The following is a 21479-nucleotide window of genomic DNA, read 5'->3' as shown; positions in this document are numbered from 1 at the left end:
GAAAAAAAATATAAGTGGAATATACATTTGGCAGTTCTTGTATACAGTACAGTGTGTTACACGCTTCTTCTTAATCTTTCCCAAGTGAGGGAGAGCGAGAGAGAGAGAGAGAAGAGGGGGGGGGTTGCGTTTGTCCCTAGTCTGTTTTTTTCACTGGGTTTTCTTCAGCTGCGCATCGAGTGGCTCCCACTTGCCTTCTTTAGAGTTGTGTTCCAATGAGAATTTCCCTGTGATGTTATCTGCCCCTCTTAGGAAGGTGACCCAGTTAATCCATGTTTTAAAGTTTGCTTTGGCGGTGTTTTTCCAGTTCGTCAGGATTATTTTTAGGGCCGCTGTGAGAAGCAGGTCTAGTAGGTCTCTCTCTTCTCTACTGTTCAGGCTTGCCGTTACGTGTTCAGTTGCTAGGCTTACAAAGCTTATTGTTAGGTCTGCGTTGAACATGTTGTTCAGGAATGTGTTGATCTGCATCCAGAACTTCTTGACTTTCGCGCATTTGAAGATGAGGTGTTCCAGAGTGCCCTCCTCTTTCTGGCAGTTCCAGCATTTGTCCGCCTCTGTGATGCCGATCTTGTGTAGCCTAGATGGCGTCCAGTAGGCCCTGTGGAGGAGCCAGAATTTTGTCTGTGCTAGTTGTGGGGTTATTTTGTTTGTTGTTGCTGAGCCCCACATTTTGCACCGTTCTTTATCGTTTAGCTGCCTGCCTAGGAGTTGTTCCCATGTATTAGTTATTTTCTTGTTCAGCGACGACGTGGAGGGGCTCAGGAGCCTGTATATCTTTGCTGTTTGATGGCCTGCTGAGTTGAGCATTTGCATGTATTTGATAATGCTGGGTTCTTCTCTGTGTAGGTTTGCTTTGGTTATGGCTGTCTTAATTTTGAGAAAGTTGTCAATGCCTTTCCGTGGCCATGCGGAGTCTGGGCCCCCAAGGACTCCGGGAGGTGGGGGGTGCACATGGGGGGTACCTATGGTATCCCCCACCAGTTCCATGCGCAACATGGCAGGCACCGCGAGATGCCTGCCATGTTGTGCATGGAAGTGCACTGCATGCCTTCCTACCATTGTGGCGGGCGGTGCTGGGTGCACCGCCCGCCACAATGGTAGGAATGCTGGATGTGCCCACCACTGTGGCGGGTGCATCCTAATGCCATGCACGGGACCCCCGCCCTTATGGCGGGCGGTCCCCAGTAGCGTGAGGATGGCGGGCGGGCAAAGTCCGCCGCCATCCTAATGGGGGCCTTAGTCTCAGAGAGATACACAGAATAAACATTGGGGACGTTTTCAATAAGCATTGAACCAGCGCCATTCTAGTATAAAACATGTTTGCTGCGACAATCATTAGACAGAAGCAAATTTTAAACATTACAAGCACTAACAGAGTAAATATAGAAGGTAGAATTCACTCATCCATCGTGCTTAAACAGTGAATATATGCAGACTTATAAACATGACAGTACTCAAGTGCACTCCTATGATGCGGACCCTACCTAAGTGTACCTAGCATGTATGTGGGTGTAAAGCCAAGAATTCCCTAGCAAAGTGCCAACTCCATTACCTAATGGGAGAGAATGAAGGACCCCATCTTGATAATGAGTTGGATACCCACAAGTGATGTCCTGTTGAAACTTCAGCGTGCAGGGACCCCAGTGTCTTGTGTCACCATGGAAGCATCTCCTCTGCTTATCTAGTTCTCCAATTTTTCAGTTTCGGAGGGGAATTCTGATCCCAGAAAAAGCATGTTGTAACCAAATTTAAAAAAAACTGTAGTAAATCAGTAACCCAGTTGCATCTTGTCGTGCCCTAAATTAAGTAAAAAGTAAGCCTCGCCTGCTTATTAGCGTAGAACAATCATAAGTCTGTATTTTAATTATAATTCGCGTAGAACTAAAAACATAGTAGAAGTTAGCAATCAAATTCTTAATGCCTCACTCCTACAATACATTTTTGGGAGAACAAAATGCTATACGATATCATTATTCTGCATTTAACTGCCTTGTTTGCGATCGCTGGATTCAAGAAAATATAGGGTCCACTCTCACTACTTTACCTCTCACTGTGCCTCTTAAGAACACATGTAGGAATAGACTTCACTGTCCAATGAAAGTACATCATTTACAAGGACCAAGCCATTCCTGGAAAAAGTGGCCAATGAGGAGCCGGATAACATATTGTCTCCAGGAAGTGTCTTTTCAGCTTGAACAGATTGTAATGCTTGCTGTTTGCGGCAGCCTGCTGAAGAGACACCGGGTGTTTAGCTGCTGTGCAGCTCTGCCCTAGAACAATTGCACGTTTAATACTCAAAACATTTTAAGCGTAAAAAAACAATCGGCCGAAGAATGAAGGCTGCTGCCGGAGTGTTTTACGGCATAGTTGTGTGTTTGGTGGCCATAGGAATGCGAGATATGTTTTTCATGTACGAAGAGAACAGGTGCAGCATGATCTACATGTTTGAGAACCCCGAGTACCTGGTAAGTCATTTATTTAGTGGCGTGCATTCTCAGGTGCGCAGTGTCATACTGTACTTCTCTCCGTGCCCTTGAACATTTCGTCTTGGACCCGGTGTGATGTTTTTCATTTTGTAACCTTGCATGGGTTTTGTTTAGCCTTCGCACGCTTTAGTACGATCATTTATTGTAGATTATTAGATTTAAAATTCGGAAAAAATGTGTTGATTCCCTTTCAAAATCTAAGGCTGTATTGTGCAGTCTCCTCTTCTTTGACTTGCGTTGCTTTTGTTCTGATTATATTTTATTTTAACCTCTGGAAGGTAAGTAACTTTAAAAGTCAGCTGTATGCTAAAACATCCTGCCTGTCTTTTTATCAGTTTGTACCTAAATTACTGTTTTACATGCAATAATTTTGAATCTTGTTGGTTTGCAGATTCTGGCTTTGCGGTCGGTGGTCAATTGTTCTTGTGCGAAAATAAATTATGTGTAATGCGCATTCCAAATAGTTTCCAGTCGTTTCGTGTTTTTGTTTGGGTTACCTTACCAACTGTCGATGGTTTCAGTAAATTTAGCAAGGCTGCGTGCAGTGTATTGATAGGAGCACCCTGTTAGGAGTACCCTGTTAGGAGCACCCTGTTGACTGCAGGTAGTCGAGGTAGTGCGTCTCATAGTAATTATAAATAACTGTTTTATGTAGTGCTTTCTACCCCAATTTTGCAATTGTGTGGCCGTCCCTGCAAATGACAACTGTTATTATTACCACATTGAGTGGTAATAATTTTATTGCCCTCTGAAGGAGGTCCAGACATCCTAGCAGCCATGGCTGCTATTTCACTGGATTGAAACTGTTGCTTCCTTAACAAGCAATGGCATAGCCAATAGATCTCGTCTTTGGGACCTTATAAGTGTTTATCCATGCAACAGTTGATGTTGTTGCTCCAAGGATGTTGTGCGGGATAACTAAACACCTGTAAGGTCCCAAAGGTGAGACCTATTGGCATGCCAATGCTTGTTTAAATTGTATTTACTTTATAGAGAGAACCGTAGGTGATACTGGTGCGTTTTGTGTTAATTTGTTGGATATCAATGGTGAGCCTGGTGTGAGAATCTGATGGATAGCGATGGTGACACTGGTGAATGATGTAAGAGTGATGGGCATCACTCATAAAACTGCAGTGGTTGATGTTGGGAAAGTGGTGAGTGGTGATGGTGAAAATGGTAGGTAGCGATCATGAGAGTGTTGCAGTAGATATCGTAATGCAGGGATAATCTTTTAGAATGTGGCAAGAGGGACAATAGATTAACAATGTATTCAGGCGTTTATGAAAAAGATCTGCAAGTTGGAGGCAAAGTTTAAACAATTACTTCTTGTTCAAGCAAGAAATACCATACTGCTGCGCACTTCTAAATTGTAAATTCATAGGCTCAGCTGAAGAGCAGACTTGGCATTGTTGCATGTAACTCCTCCACATGTTGCTAGTTTTATATTATGTGAACTCTGGTGAGAGATTTCTAATGCAAAAAAGAAGCATATGGAAAATAAAAAGTCAGTGGATGTGGAAGCAGCTCAAATTTAACTTGAAGACCGCAGGTTCTGTGATGTTACAGGGGGAGGAAAGGAGTCTGAAAGAGCAGCTGCAACTGAAGCAGTGTGATGTATAGTGCTTCAGCCCCTTGACAGGGTCGTAAAGTGCTCTGATTTGCATTTGTTTCCTGGGTGCCCGTTCAGGGTGCATAGTTGAATATGGTCTTGGGTGTATTCTAATCGATATACAAGATGTTGGGTGAGGTTTGATGTGGTGACATCACTGCACTTCAGCTTGAAGTGTTGTGGAGAGTGGGAAAACTGACTTAGTCACGTAAGCCAATACTGTCATGCTGTGTAGCCCGTAGGCATAAATGTGATGTGTACAAAAAATCAGTGGCATCGTGTTGGACTTGGCCTTTTTCCCCCAAATTTTTCGCTTTTTGCCCCTTTAATTTGAATGACTCCCCCATGGTAATAAATATGTATGGACCATGTGTGGTAAGAGTTGCCCTGTTGTGAGATTTAATGTTATTAAATGGTGTGCAGAAAACAATCCCCATTTTAAAAATGTACCTGACTAAAATGTACTGTGTTCTTAAAATGGATGCCATGGCCCTGGGTAGTGCCACCTGACTGCGTTAGGTCAGCGGTCTAGATAATAATACCCAGCTACCCCTAGCTTTTGGAGGGAAAGCCTGGCACCCAGGGTGCTCACCCCCTCCCCTAGAACCAGTTTAGGCCAGATTTGCCAACATTCTAGAAGGTCCTGGCACTGCCTGGGAGGAGGGTATAAATAGGGAGAAGTGCCACCAGAAAGTCAGTCAGCGCTGGGACAAGGAAGAGAGGGGACCTGCTGCGAGGTGCTACCGCCACATGGGCCTGTAAGCTGGGCCCTGCACCCCTAGAACCCCCCCCTTTGCTGTCCCCCTGGCCCCTGAGGAAGGAAGGGCCCCTACCCAGGACACTGACGCTGTTTGGACCTGGAGCTGCGCCAGCGCAGCGCAACCGAATCCCCAGGAGGTGAGGAGTGTGCCCCTGAGCCGCTTGGAGGAACTGTTGCCCGTTATGAGGTACTGTCTGGCAAGCGCTAATCTGGGGAGGTTGATACCCCCAGGGAAGTTGTGGCCCCTGTGGAAGCGCTGGACGGGGAGGAGCTGCCCAGGGAGGATTGAGCCCTCAAGGAACTGTCTCCTAATCTGCCCCTGGACTGCCTACCAAGCGCTGTGGGGAGAGAAGTGCTAGGGCTGGTGTGGCCCCTGGAATGCTGCTGGCCCTGGAAGTGGTGTGGGCAGAGGGAGGAGCAGTGCGCTGTGAATAGCGCCATTCTCCTGAGGAGAATCACGCTGGAGGAGCCTACCCTCGTGTCAGCGCGCTGTCTGCCATATAATTAAATAATAAAAGGGAGCCTACCCCTTATCACAGCCGGAGATCACCGTCGCAGCCCGGGTGCTGAGGAGACTGTGAGGGGACTTTATAACAAGAAAGGGAGCCTACCCCTTGTCCTGTCCTCGCACTGTGTGGCAGAGCCGAAAATCACCGCCGCGGCCCGGTGCCGCCTTGAGGAGACCCCCCCTCTGCTGGGGTGTGCATCGTTGCGGCAGCCCCCGATGCCAGGAGGGGGCCGCCGAAGTAGAGAGAGGGCCGCGATAGGCCCTGAAGTCAGCGCGTCCAGCATCACGTGGCTGGGGCGCCGGTGACGTCATCGCCGCGCCCCCAGCCACGCCGCACAGGGATTGGCTGCCGTCCGGGCAGCCTGGAGTGAGCTGGTGGAAGAGGCGGGGCCGGGGCACACTGTCGGTGCCAGCCCCGCCGCCACACGAGAAGCATTGCCGCCGTGAGGAGCGACAACGGAGGGCGGGAGCCTACCCCGCCTCCGCCCTTGACGGAGGGCCCCGAGGAAGATCCCCGCTGGGAGTAGCGTTGCGGCGGCCCCCGGTGTGAGGAGAGGGCCGCTGGAGTCCGTGTGGGCCGCGCTAGGCCCTGGAGCTTGAGCTCGGCCGTGCAGTCCCGTGATTGGTCCTCCCGGCCGCATCCCTCAGGAGCTGCCCTGCGATTGGCCGCAGGGGCCGAGCCCCTTCACCACCGCGTCCTGATTGGTTCCCGGGCCGTGGAGGCTGCAGAAGGCCCGGGAACAGCCTGTCGTCTTCTGGGAGGGCTCCGAGAGGAGTGAGAGCCCCCCACCAGCTGGTGCAAGCCCCGGGGAGTCCGAGATCAGACCGAAGGCCGCGTGAGGCCTACCGACTGCAAGCATCTGCGCAAGGGCCCCTCGAGAAGCCGAAGAAGAAGGTAATACCCCGAGAGGGCGGGCGGAAGTCCCACGACCGCCCCACCTACGGGGGAGACTGTGGTTGGGCCCCGTTAGGCCCCATGACTGAGGCATGGAAGGGTTAACCCCGTATTAGGGGGAAGGTTATTAATGCTCATGGCGGCCTAATGTACTGACTGCTTTACCCAATCGGGTGTTTGCCCTTGCGGAAAGAAATGCTATTGCTGACTAAGGAGCCTTTGTTTTTCCCTGTGATGGAATGGGTATGATTCCCTGATGAAGTGTTGATTCCTGCACAGTAGCCGGGTTATAGGAGGGGGCTGATTATCCCTGCCCATGATTGGTGGTGTCCTGCATGGGGTTCCCAGGTTACCTTGGAAGACGTGGGTGAATACCTAAGATGTTGTTAAATGCAAGGTGCCCACTTACCTGATGTTTTGTGCCCGCAGGTTGAGGGTGGGGTAAACTTGGATGTGCCTTTTAGTACAGGTGTCCTGCCCCTAGGCTGGCCTGACGGGTTATTCCAGGCCCCTGATTACATTCCAGGTTCAAGGGCAAACCTTGCTGTGTTTTATTACAGGTGCTACTGTCTGTGTTAAGGTGCTGTGGTGACCTGCCCTGTAGATCTTGCGAAGGCGGCCTAGGGGACCTATGGTTATACCCGCATGCTATTAGATGCTGGGCTGCCATGAGGGTTTCCCTTACAGGGGGTTATGTATGATGTATTATTCCAGGCCCTTGTTTATGTACCAGATTGATGGGCCAGACAGGCTGATTTATTACAGGTGCTCCTGTCTATTATTAAATGTGCTGTGATGCTCTGTTTTTTTCCCTTACAGGGGTGGGGTTTGGCGTTATAACACAGGAGGTGTGTTTATGCAGAAAGTTGGATTTTGCAATTACAGCCTACCCCCGAGGACGAGAGCCTGAGTTGGCCCCGCCAGATTGGCTCCAGGGCTAGGGTTTAGTTAACCATCCTTTCTCCTTGCAGTATGGACTATGGACTTAGCCCTTTTGTCCCATGTAAATAATCCCCCTCTGAAGTACTTGGCTCTGGTGCCAGTTGGCGCCTTGTTGTGACTACCACTATTTTGTTCCTTTTTACCTTGCAGGTTGGAGACATCACTAAACTTAATCTTTTTCCAACCAAAGGTGGTGTTGTGACTCTATTGTGGTGTGATTGGTGTGTCGTCTGTGGATACTGCCTGAATGCTTCACATGTCCTCGAAGTTTGGCCTGCCCACTTGATGCCATGCTACCCCCTTGGAGATTTGGGTAACCCCCATTTCTTACACATCGTAAAAAGTGTTTTGGTTCTATGAACATCTCAAGTAAGTTCAACACATCAGGGAGCAGGTTGATTGCAATTTTGGCAGGATAATTCCATTTACCTGAACCTTGCGTCGAAGTTGGAGCGGAGTGGAAACGAGTGATAAATAAAACACAGGGCTGAAACAGCAAAAATGCCAGTCCAGGGACTCGTAGCAGGTAGTTCACAGAGGGGAGGCAAACTGGGAAGCAAAGTCCGTTAGTAGTTGCTATAGGAAGCACTTAGTGCAGTGTACAAGAAAAGGGATTAAGAGAGAGAAGAAGAAATGCAAGGTAGGCATTTGGCAAAAATAAACAAGGGAGGTTCCTTGTTATTAAAAAGCGGTTGCACGCGAACCTGTGTAGAAGCAGCCGGCAAGCGAGTTACGGCAGAGAGCGGAGGTCCAGCTGGAGAGGGGGAAAACGTGCATGGAATGGTGAGCGCTCATAGCCAAAGTGAGAAAAACAAGGACCCCCTGGGTAGTGGTTACTGAAAAGTCCTAGGGCAGGGTAATTAAAGTGTATGTAAAAAATTCCTAGGCAATCTTAATAGTAGACAACAAATAATATGGACCAAGTGGTGCTAGGAACAGGCAGACAGTTAGAGAGTAACAAGCAAAATCATTAGTTAAAAGTAAACATGTTTTTAATATAATAAATAAAAATCATATAAGGAACAAGAATGTTCAGATTATATGACAGTACAATAAAATAATATACAATGAATACATCCAATAACATAATATACAATCCTTATACATAAAAAGACACCATATAATAATAAGTGGTGCCCACAGGGAGGTTGAAGAAACAATACTCGACGCGCGTTTTGGCGAAAACGCCTTCTTCAGGAGCCACAAGTTAATTATCTGCAATTACATATAAAGAACAATTCTGAAAAACAGATACTGGGTTGGCCTATCTTTGTAAAAGTAAAATACATACATTAACAATACAGTTTATAATAACAATACAGTGTTGTTGAGCAAGTATTAACATCAAATGCTGCCTATAACCAACAGCCACAAGGCCCAACATCCATATCTTGTGTCTAACCGTTGAGTGATCAACACATATAAATTGTAACGTACTCAAAGGTTCAGGTTGAAAAGAGCTGGCTTAGAAGGATGTGTCTCTCTATATATAAAAAACTTTCTTATAACACATGCATTGGTCAGGTATGAAAAAATACAATATTGTTATGAGAAGATAATATTGACTTACTAATGAGAACAGGAAAAAGCAACCTACTGATCTCTTCAAATGGATGGCGAGAGCAGAATGGACCTATGAGACGAATAACTTATGATTAAAATACAATGCATGATAGTGTGTCTCATTAATCCAAAACAGATAATGGCCTGTATGTAATGCTCATTGACAATGATGGTGAAATGAGTCAGCCACAGACATAGCCGCCGTATCAGCACAGAAGGGGTCCCAGTGTGGACAAGGAACAATTTACACAATTCAATGAATTAATCAAAAAAACAATTATTGGATCCACAGAGTTTAATTCACTGAGGGATCAAGTGTAATTAATACATGTAGCAAACAGTCAACTGTATTGAAGGTCATACAGTGCCCCGGGAGGGAGGAGGGAAGTGATAGTGGTGAGGATAAGGGAGTGGAAGGATTGTGTGACAGTAAAATCAAACATTTGAAAAAACCTTTTAGCTATAATTTATATAGCAGCAACGGCCATAAAGAATGGCGACCATAATTTTAGAAAGGCATACTTCACAAGGTACAATACATCTACACAATATTGGCGTGAGGTTGCCACAAACAGAACAACAGTCAACGTTTCGACCCTCTTATCAGTGCAGGAATTATTATCCTTGCTGCGGGGTCTTCATCAGGACCAAGGGATTGGGGCAGGTAACCTGGAATAGATTGAACATTGACTAGGGTTATCGCTTGCCCTCGTACGGAGCTCCCTGATTAAATCTAACTTAACGAACATTGGATTAATTTCCTACGATGCCGTAAATATTTCCAGCACCGAGTGAATGCTTGATGTAGCGATCAGTGCAGCTCTACTACTGACGTTGCCTTAATTAATCATTGACTACATGGAGGACTTCTAACCCTGTGGCTCTCCTATGAATTCTGGGACCGAACCCTAGTCAATGTTCAATCTATTCCAGGTTACCTGCCCCAATCCCTTGGTCCTGGTGAAGACCCCGCAGCAAGGATAATAATTCCTGCACTGATAAGAGGGTCGAAACGTCGACTGTTGTTCTGTTTGTGGCAACCTCACGCCAATATTGTGTAGATGTATTGTACCTTGTGAAGTATGCCTTTCTAAAATTATGGTCGCCATTCTTTATGGCCGTTGCTGCTATATAAATTATAGCTAAAAGGTTTTTTCAAATGTTTGATTTTACTGTCACACAATCCTTCCACTCCCTTATCCTCACCACTATCACTTCCCTCCTCCCTCCCGGGGCACTGTATGACCTTCAATACAGTTGACTGTTTGCTACATGTATTAATTACACTTGATCCCTCAGTGAATAAAACTCTGTGGATCCAATAATTGTTTTTTTGGTTAATTCATTGAATTGTGTAAATTGTTCCTTGTCCACACTGGGACCCTTTCCTCCTAGTACTTACTGAACCCAGGTCCCAGTGACTTTATTTGGGTAACCCACTCATTTATATCGTATCAGCACAGAGACATGTGGAAAACTGTTTCTATGTCTAAGGGAAAAGGCACATTATATTGTGAAAATATATATGAATCTAAAACGTGATTTCCATTTCTTGATTTTTTGAAGGATCAGGTAACATGAATATAAAAACAGAGCAGAATAGAGCATACAGAGCATAATATGCTATATTGCAGAAAAAGACTGTAATACCTGTTAAAATAGGTGCATAATGTCTTGATTGAAGTAATGCAGGGTAAAGATATGAATATATCACGATTCCCTTGGAGATGTTTTGATAGATTTCTGCAAGATACATAATTTTATCTGTAGTCGATATTAATTGGCAAATCCTGTGCACTGACTGAGACTTATATAGATATGGTCCCATCGCGGCTGAGAAAGAAACTATTTACCTTGTGTGTGATTTCACGAGGTTGGATTCTCTGTATAGATGCCGTGTAAATAAAGTAGCAGACAGCAAAGGTTGATGCTCTACTGAATCTAAAAATGAATGGGAATGAGAAACGGAAGTCGGATATCTGTATGTGCAGTGTAGGGACCCTTGATATAGCCCAAGAAATAAAACAAGAAAGGCTACCTGGTTAAAAAGGTCAAAGCACGTGGTCCGTTTGTACCGTAGACCAGGCGTTAATAATGAGGCAGACCAGTATCTGTAATTCACAGGATCTAGGCTGCAAATTGAAAAGCACTCGAATTAGAAATGTAGATAACTCGTATCTACGGAACACTCTGATTTAAAAAGGGTGCTGACAAGAGTTACTATTGTGATAAGCCAACAGAAACCTCTGTGTCATAATTAACTAAACAAACTCTAAATAGTACAAAAAAGTCGACATGGCGTGGTAGAAGCGTAAATAGATCCCTAATTAGTGACCACGGCCCTCAACAAGCATATCGTTAAGCTAGATTGACATCTGATTTTATAGACTTTATCTTTTATACAGTAGTGTCAATATCCTGCTTTTTAAACACTGTGGTATTTTATATATTGTAATGGTTTTAATTAACTACACAATAAAGAATTACTTACTTACTAGTGACCCGGAGTCCGTCGTATAAACAACAGCTGAAGGCTGTACGTGATGTAAATACGTGATTAAAACGATACATTCCTCATCCGGAGCTTTGAAGTATATAAACGGCTCACGGAGGTAAGGATCAACCAAGTAGCGGTACAGAAAAGTGGCGTGCCGTAGGTAGAGATGTTACCTGATCTAAACAGCTCACGGAGTTCAGGATGAAGCAGGCGGCGTCAGCGGGATATGGCGTGCCGTCGGTCGAAATTCGAATCAATGGGACGCAGAAGGCCGCGCCGTATAAATAGGTGGTTCAGGGGGCGGAGATTACAGACGATATAGGGATGGGTCAGGGAGGTAAAGAACGGACTAGTGAAAAACGGACTAGTAAAGGCTATTCTTGCCAGATAAATAGATACAGGATACATTAGAAACAAAGTACTGTGTCAAGACAGGGAGAATTTCAATATTACATATGCGAAATCGGGATACAGAGAAAAATGACATAGTGTATCAGGGGCAAATTGTAGCAGATTGTATCATCCAATAGTATCAGCCTGCACGGCTGCCATATATAACGAGACACATGTACTCAGATGGAGTCAGAGGGTTTAAAAAGCAGCAACGTTAAGGGCGATTTAAAGACCACAATGATATACAAGCTTATTCTATGGCAGTAATAATATACAGGATTATTGAATTATACACGGCGTGCGAGCAACCGGGAGGGGGAGGGGCAGAGGGGGGGGGGGGAAAGGGGGGAGGGAAACCAGAGGAGGGGCGGGAAAAAGGAAAGAAGGGTCAGACATTCTCTGTGTCCAGTGCAAAACTCAGAATACAAGGAGAAGGACACTCCTAATGTTTTAGCCAGTCTAATGATGAGTGTGTAAATATGCGTGGAAAAAGCTGGCATATAGTTTCTCTGTATCGGGTACAGAGAAAACAAGACACATGGAACAGGGACAATACTTAATGTTCACGCTGTCCTACTGATGACTATAGAGATATTACACTGAATGAGCAGGTGCATGGTGCTAAACACAGGGAAATAAATACGGTGCCAGAGAAAAAAAGGTGCAAGGAAAAAGGGGGGAGGGGCGGGGGGGCGGAAAAAGAGGGGAAGACGGAGCCCTGCATGAACACCAACCCTCCACCCCATCCGCACGATAAGTCCCAGGTCAGCCACACACCCATGACTTCCACCCCCAGCACAAACACTTATCCCACGCTGGACAAGATTATGGCCTCCCTCCTACAACTCAAAGAAGAAATTCACACCTTCAAAGAAGACATGCACACCATAAAAGAGCTACTCACCACACCCCCTAGACTCACCTCACTCACCACCACCCCCCCTCTCAACTTGCTCTCCTCCCGTCCTGACGACGAGCCTAAGCTACGTCCCTCACACAGGACCGCGATCCATGCCCACAATCGCAACAACCGCACCCGCCGTTCTCACTGGACCGCGATCCCTGCCCACAATCGCAACAACCGCCCCCGTCGCACATGCAACCCTCTTTCAGATCTCGACACTCTCTCCCTCCTCCGCTCCTACGACCCTGCACCCCTAAACCTCACAACCACCTCGACCTCGCACCACCCCATTCCCACATTACTCTCAAACCCCCATAGACCCTCCACTCTAAACAACAGAATATCCGTCCCGAATAACCTTAGAAAAGTCCCCCTCTCTCTAGTTCCCTCTTCCTCTCCCGACACACCCCGTCTCAAATGCACTCTCCTAAACTGCAGATCGGCTTCTAAACACTCCTCCGCCATCGCTGATCTCATCCTAAGATTGGACCTTGACCTAATCTTCCTAACTGAAACCTGGCTAACCGAATCTTCTACACCTATAATGGACATTCTGGTTCCCCCCAACTACCACATTATTAGGCTTGACAGGTCTGGCAAGATAGGCGGCGGAATCGCATGCATATACAGGAACAACCTTTCTGTTCTGAAAGTCTCCGCGCCTTCCCTACCCTCTCCAACTTGCTATGAATACATCTGCCTCGATATCATCAGTGATGGCAAACCGATATGCTCTCTTCATGGTATTTACCACCCTCCCAGAGACCACCTCATCTTCGCCCAACAAATGATGGACTTGATTTCAACCAACGCAGGACGACAGCTCACCCAAATATACCTTGGTGACTTCAACCTCGATTGGAACGATCTCAATGATGCGGTGGTAAATAGTCTCAAAAGCTTCCTCAGCGCCCTGGATCTCACACAATTATGCAACAGCCCGACCCACGAGAAAGGTTCTATCCTCGACCTTATCATCGCCAAAGAGGACGCTGCTCAACTTGAGTCTATTCAACCCTGTGACTGGTCAGACCATCATATTGTCACATTCCACATCAATGAAAAAGTCAAACTCAACCCGGTTCAACCCTCCAGACCTAAAGTCTGGAAAAGAGACCTGAAAAAAACTCAACCCAGTCTCCTTACCCCCGAACAGACGCGACATCGTACTCCCGCCCACGGGCGCTACAGATGTACAATCCCTGACTGACCACTATCTCAACGCCATGACCTCAATAATCAATGAGGCTGCTCCTATGCAGCTAAAAAGAGTCTCTGCTAAAATCTCCAATCCATGGTACGACGGGAGTCTCAATGAAGATAGACGAGCCATGCGAATGGCAGAGCGCACCTGGAGGGCAGCTCCCTCTGCACTGCACCTGAAAACCCTGAAGAAAAAGAGAAACGCCTACTTCAGGAAAATAAAGCGCTCAAAAGCAAACTTCTTCAGCCTCCAGCTCGACCAAGCAAAAAACCGCCCAAGAAAACTGTTTGAGTTAATCAGAACACAAACGAAGGAACAATCCCAACCTCTCAGTACCTTGCACGAAGCACCCTCCTGTGAAGACTTCGCCGCTTTCTTTACCCAAAAAACTGACAACATAAAGAGTGATCTCCGAGCTGACGCAAGACTCCACACCACACTCAACTGTATAACACCCACTGGACCTAAAAACAATGCTACATGGTCAACCTTTGAAACCTACTCCGAAGAAGAAATAGGCAAACTGCTCAGCACCCTGAAACCTTCCAATCACCTCACAGATCCCCTCCCTGCTAACGCTGTCAAAGATTTCACCCCACTACTCCTTCCACTCTGGACTAAGATTATCAGCAGCTCGCTCCAAGAAGGAACCATCCCTGACTCCCTTAAAGTTGGACAAGTCACACCTCTGCTAAAGAAACCTACTGCCGACCCATCTGACCTAAACAACTACTGTCCCATTACCAATATTCCCACTCTCGCCAAATTATTGGAAAAATGCGCTCAACTACAACTGACTAAACACATTGATCTGTTTGATCTCCTCAACCTTCATCAATCAGGCTTCCGAGCAGGTCACAGCACCGAAACTGCTATGACTCACATAATCGACGACGCCCTTCAAATCCTAGATCAAGGGGATACCTGCCTCCTCATCCTTCTTGATCTCTCTTCAGCGTTCGACACTGTTAAACATGCGAAATTACTCGATCTGTTGAACACAAGAATGGGTCTTTCCGGGACTGTTCTCAAGTGGTTCACCTCCTTTCTACACAACAGGTCACAGAAATTCAAGAGTAACAACCTGCTATCCTCTCCAATACCTGTTTCGTTAGGTGTCCCCCAAGGATCCTCCCTTTCACCAACATTGTTCAACTTAGTTATGGAACCTCTCACCACCTTGCTTCAAGCATCCAATGTACTTTTTCACATGTACGCAGATGACACTCAACTATATCTCAAATTACAATCCCCCAATGACATCTTACTCCTGAACTCTACGATCAGAAGCACCCAATCCTGGCTTGCTGATAATCATCTCAAACTCAATGCTCTGAAAACAGAATTCCTGCTGATCTCACCTCCAGCGAAGATCTCTACCACTCAAACCTGGCTTAAACAGCTAACTGCACTCAATGTCCAACCCACCATAGTGGATTCAGCAAAATCCCTAGGCATAACTCTCGACTCCAATCTCAACATGCAGCCTCATATCAGCAAGGCTACTAAGGGAGCGAACTTCCAAATCAATACCCTAAGGAAACTTAAACCCTTCCTACCAGCCAAAGACTTCCAAACTGCAGTACAAGCTCTAGTCATCCCGTGAATTGAATACGGCAGCACCGCCCTCTGCGGTCTCCCGTTAACCACTACTGCACCCCTAAGAGCCTCTCTAAACGCTGCAGCGAGACTCATCACTGGATCAAAAAAGCACTCTCATATCTCCCCTGACTTGAAATCACTAGACTGGTTGACTTTTGAAGCCAGAATACATCTGAAAATCGCCTGCATGACACACAAGGCTCTACACCTGAGCTCTCCCGGATACCTCACTCAGAAGCTGTCAATCTCTGGCGGCTCTAGAAACACCAGAGGCACAAACAATCTTCTGCTAAAACCTCGAAGATTCCGGAAGGAAAAAACTTATAAACGCTCTTTCTCAGGAATGGCACCCAGGATCTGGAACTCACTCCCTCCTGAAACTAGGCTCATCTCCTCCACTACACTTTTTAAGAAAGAAGTGAAAGCTATTTTTATGGCCAAATACACCTGACCTATGAGCGTAGATCTAGAAAGACTCTACACCGACCTGTATTATTATGTTCGATCTCTATGACTATGTATTTCACCTGTATTATTGATGCTACTGACTATCTATGCACACTTTTAACTGTTATATTTATATTATTGATTTGCTGTACTAATTTGCTCCCTCACGTACCTACCCTTCCCACTTATTATGTTTAAATTCACTCTCTTGTTGGTATTCCCGGCTTTGTAAAGCGCTCTGATATCTGCAAAGATCTTGTTCGCGCTATATAAAACTTTCAAAATAAATAAATAAATAAATAAGCATGACCTGGAAAGTGTTACGGGGAAGATTTCTTAATTAATAGCGTTTTCCCATGGGATTTCTGAGTTCAGACCTTTCTTAAATGTTCCAAGAGAAAAGATCCCAAAAACTTCTCGTTTTTTGCGGGCTTTGTTTCCACCTCTATTTTCAGGTAATCTGATCTTTTCAATAATGCGCCATTTGAATTCGTCTGGCGCATGTTGTTTTTCAAGAAAGTGTTTCACCATAGGGGCCGCAATTTTGTTGGTACGGATGGCCGAGCGGTGGTCTGTGAGTCTAACTTGCACAGGTCTGGATGTTTCCCCAACATACCCTAGTTGGCAGGGGCATAAAATGAAATAGATACAATTCGCAGTCTTACAGTTCCACATGTCTTGTGCATCAACACGGCAACCATTATGTTCAAATGACTCTCCTCCCATAATGCCTGAACATGACTTGCAGGTAGAGCATCTTACCGTACCTTTGACGGGGAAGTTGTTTGCAATGGACCTTTGGACAAATTCAGACCTAGGATGGTTAACAGTGAAGCGTGAATGCACAATTAAATCCTTTAGATTTTTATTACGTTTATGCGCAAACAACGGTTTATCTAGCTTGACTTGTGATGTAGGATTAGAATTGAGAATGTGCCAATTAGTATTCATGATGTGCTTCACTGTGTTATCTAGGGTGGAGTGCTTGGTAACACAAACAAGTTTGAAGTTTTCATTTAGGGATTTTTTCCTGAGGAGTGAGTCACGATCATAAAATCTTGCTCGTTTGAACGAGTCCCTCACTAATCTATGGGGGTATCCTCTGTTCAAGAATTTCTGGCGCATTATGCTGGCTTGCGCGTCGTAGTCAGCTAAGTTGGTACAGTTTCTCCTAATCCGGAGGAATTGGGGAAAAAGGGATGCTTTCACGTTGGCAGCGGGGGTGGAAACTCTTAAAGTGAAGGAGGGTGTTCCTCGCAGTAGGTTTCACATAGAGATCAACAATCCATCTGTTATTTTGATGTTTAATGGTTAAGTCGAGGAACTCTACTTGTTGTTCATTATGGTGGGCCGTAAATTTTAGATTAGCATCAGTGAGGTTGATCCATTGCAGAAACTCCAATAAGGTATCTTTGCCATTGGTCCAAATAAAAAAGATGTCGTTTATGTATCTGGACCAATGGGAAACTGACTCGTAGAATGGAGCCACCTCATTGTGAATGAATTTTGTTTCGAAGGCTGCCATATAGATGTTGGCAATCGAGGGCGCCACAGAGGCCCCCATGCTAACACCGCTTATCTGACGGTAAAGGGTGTCACCAAACTCGAAGATGTTCTCAGCCAGAACAATCTGTAGAAGATCCAACAAAAATATTTTCGGACAATCTATATTAAAGAGGTCAATGAACCATTCAGTGGCCAGCAGTGCTTCTTTCTGAGGTATGTTACTATAAAGTGCTTCAACATCCATTGTTACCATAATGTTTTTTCTGGGGTCAAAAGCTAGATTTTCAACTTTGTTGATCATGTCGCCCGTGTCTTTAATGTAGGATTTGATTTTTGATATATGTGGGCGTAGAAAAAAGTCTATAAATTTGGACAAAGGTTCAGTGTTGGTTCCGATGGTTGATACGATAGGCCTATAAGGGGGGTCAGAGAGGCTTTTATGAATTTTAGGCATGCCATAAATGCATGCCGTTTTCCTTTGATGAAAGTTCAAAAATTCATATTCTTTTTGGTCAATATCTCCAGCTCATAGCCGCCAGGGGGCAGCAGAGTGCTTACATATGAGAGGCAGCATGAGTGCTCAGGAAGTAACAATGGCAGTGGTGCGTGCGCATGGAGTCTGCTCTTTTTAGAAGCACATACTCATGCTTGTGGCACGCCCCTGCTCGCTCCTGCAAGGTGGATGCCGCCACAAGCACCAGTATGTGCTTCGAAAAAGAGCAGAACAACGGCTAAATGTCCTCCTATGCAGCGCATGCGTGCTGCGTAGGCGAGACATAAAAATTTTGGGGTTTCCAGACATAGCAGCCCTGTACTCGCACACCAGGGTAGACGTCTCTCTGTTGCAGAACACATGCCCATCCTCCCAGTTTGCAAGTAAAATCATCAATATTTTCCGGTCTATTCATTGTTTGTATTTTACTAGAGAATTGTACTAGTTCACACAGAAGGCATAACCGCATGCACCCAGGTACACTCAATAAATACTAGCTTTCTGTTCCCTGGCTTCTCCATTCTATTCCTGTCTTTCCCTGAGCTGGCTGACTAGTCCTCTGCTTTCGCCACTGAGTTCAGCCAAGACTTCTTTCCTTTCTCAGTGTGAGAACAGTCCTATTCGACGTATGAACCATATGTTAATGTAATGCTTGTCAGTTCAGGAACTGGAAAAAACATAACTCTAGGAACCCCAAATAGGGAGACTGTGAATGCGGGATGAAAGTTGAAGGTCCGGGGGTGGACCTGAGGGCAAGGTGACAAGGAGGCCCAGTAAAGCAAGGCATAGTCAGAAGAGGAGCATTCAGTGACAACCAGCCCGATGTCTAAGGTCTGCAAATACATATGCATTATTATTATAAACTGTGTTCCAAAAGAAATTAACAGGTAGAAATGCAATATTAAACTTGTACTGGCAGATTTTTTACGTCTTAAATTGGCCAAATTTTACAAACCCCCCTTAGTTCTACATTGCCACCTAGGTGAACAAAAACCAGGTAGCAGTGGTGACTGGCACGGATCGGAGGTGACGGGGGTGTAAAAAAACAAAAAACAAACGTATCTTATCGCCGCATCTCTCCTCCGCCGTCCCTCCTGTCGGGCCAGAAACAGTGAGCATTTAATTTACAGAACCTGGTCACATATAGTGCCACTTTACGAGAGAGCACAAACACTTTAGCACTGGTAAAGTTCATAGAGTCCTAACACCAACAAAATCGAATTCAGTAAAAAACAATCATTTGCAATGCAATAGGTCTGGCATTACAGAAAGTTTGAGCTATTGGCGTTGCATTATCATTTACAACACCATTAGCTCAAACGTTTAATAATGCAAGACCTTTTTACAGCAAGTAAGGGAGAGCAAGACAGAGAAAGAGAGGGCGGAACACCATCCTGTCTTCTCTGCAGTTGCACCAACTGACTTACCGCACCTCCAGCAGGGCGGTAGCAGAGTTAGGAGAAGACCTTTCCACATGGGAGCCACTGAGATGGGCCTGAGCCCTGCCAAATACAAGGGGCACTCTCCTGTGGAGGCACTGAATGGAGCTTCAGCCCAGGAAGGGAATCACAATGCTCTTGAGTAACAGGGGGAGAGGAAGACTCCGAGACGGCAACATGGGGAAAGGAAGGCACCGAGAGGGCCCTGCGGTAAGTGCTCTAAATCGACAAGAAAACAAAATTGTGACTTAAAAAATTCAAGGTGAATATACATTAATGTCACGGTATCCAAAAACACCCCCTTTCCTGCCCCTCGGAGGTCCCCAGAACCTGAGGGCTGCCATGACTCACCCCCCCCCCCCCCACACCCCCATCCTATCGTTTTAAATACCGCCTTTGAGGTGATATTAAGGTGTTTGCTAATTCTGTGCTTAAAAGTTATTGGCCTATTTTTTTAATTTGGTTTTTGGTGGTAGGATGTCGATTTAGTATTGCTATAGTTTATTTTTAAGATTTTTGGAGAACTTTACATCGTACAGTTTGACGCGTGAATGCCTTGCATGACAATGTTGCCCTTAGCATGGGCCACTGAGGGGTTTGGCAGTTTTAGGAGACACATGACATGACAGGGGGATGCTTATGATCGTTGTCTCTCCAACCAGGACAGTCCAGGTGGCAAATAGAGAAATGGTTCGGGCATCCACTGACAGTTGCTCAGGAACATTCCTAAAATGTTGGTGTTTGAGGGCGGCATGGCCACTAGAGCACAATGACAAGGGTGTCCCCTTAGTCTAGCACTTTCAAGTGTTGCCAGTGAGCAAGTCCTGTCATGCATTTATACCTCTGGCTAAATGGGTTCTGGGGTGGGGCAATGCTGAGCTCAAGCTTTTTGCTGGTACACATTTCTGAAGATATTGTGTGCTAATTTTGTCAATTTCTAAGTTTCATGTCAAGCTTAGATTATCTTGTCAGAAGGTAGCTGGCACAATGTGGATGCCAAACTTACCCAAATACCTTTTGTAAATAAATAGGACTCATACTTTCCTAAATGACTATTTGAGTGTCTGTAGGTTTTGGAGGCAACCGAGGGTCCACAACTTAAAGGATTTGAGAAGTGAAAGGAAGAGCTCAAATTGGGTACGTTTTCGGTTGAATAAGATGGTCTGCTGGTCGCCCGAGGCCACTGCCCGAATATATCTAGAGGGTGCTTGCAGTGCTTAATTTGTAAAAGAATAAGTGCTAGGGCTCTCGTCAGGTGGCCGCTGCTGCTTGCACCACACATTGTCCGTGCCAGTGCTGCCAATGATAGTAACAACACAACTACTAACAATCACACTTCTAAAAGCGTAACAATTCAGATTATTTCAGGCCCCCAAAGCTATAAGAATGGCTTGGGCAGCAGACAATAGTGACTGTTAATGTATATTGAACACATAATTAACTGTTGTTTTGGTCACCTCTCTAGATGAGCCAGACAGCACCACCTTGTGGCAGGCTGTCACAAGCGCTGGTGTTGACAATTGAGTGCCAGTAGTGAGCACCAGAAACCATCTGTTCAAATTAAGAACAGGGTGCCAGTCCATCATTGCAGTATAGTGCCTGCGTCATAGGTCTCATCGTGAGTGCCAGGCCGCGAACACGAAAGCAGGGGTCTTGCAAGGGTGGGAGCTACGAGGATACGCATCCATCTCCCCTCTAAGAGGCGAGGCCTTGGCAGACGGAGGGCGCCTCAAGCTGCCAATCCGTTTCTATGGGCGAGGCAGCAAACACGACGGTCTCTTTTCCTCTCCACCCAAATACAAGCGGGTGGGCACTAGCACACGTGTAGAGACATATGGGTACACCACGAACATGCATAAACACACACCAACACACAAACTAAAGACCCACAAACAAACGCGCATATCTCAAGGCACACTACATCTCAAATCGAGAATTTATCACTCAAGCAGATTTATAGACCTGCGAATGCCCATCTCCCACACACCTGAACACACACATGCATAGATGCCCTCACGCACACTGATCTCCCACAGAAACGTACAGATTTGATGAACACGCAGAGATCCACATGCACACATCAAACACAGGTGGATCAGACCGGTCCAGACACGTTCACACATTCAGACACCCTTAAACACACAGATCAAGGACACTCACACGTGCACACAAATACAGCTAGTTAGCAAAGAAATAACACAAAGATCCATCAGACATATACAACGCGAATA

At 45.8% G+C, this 21479-nt stretch overlaps 1 protein-coding gene across 1 annotated transcript in view; it reads left to right on the top strand.

The window, feature by feature from the left end:
- Positions 1-2167: 2167 nt before the first annotated feature.
- PGAP1 (post-GPI attachment to proteins inositol deacylase 1) overlaps positions 2168-21479 on the top strand; it is an 868977-nt gene continuing 849665 nt past the window's right edge. Inside the window, exon 1 of the mRNA XM_086955415.1 lies at positions 2168-2465. Coding sequence (XP_086811541.1) covers positions 2334-2465 — 132 coding nt within the window. The 5' untranslated portion in view covers positions 2168-2333. The remainder of the gene's footprint in view (positions 2466-21479) is intronic.

The sequence above is a fragment of the Lissotriton vulgaris genome, chromosome 2_1 (genome assembly GCF_964263255.1).
Source record: "Lissotriton vulgaris chromosome 2_1, aLisVul1.2, whole genome shotgun sequence".
Taxonomy (NCBI): domain Eukaryota; kingdom Metazoa; phylum Chordata; class Amphibia; order Caudata; family Salamandridae; genus Lissotriton; species Lissotriton vulgaris.
The sequence above is the reverse complement of the archived record's forward strand: the minus strand, read 5'-3'. Positions and strand labels throughout refer to the sequence as shown.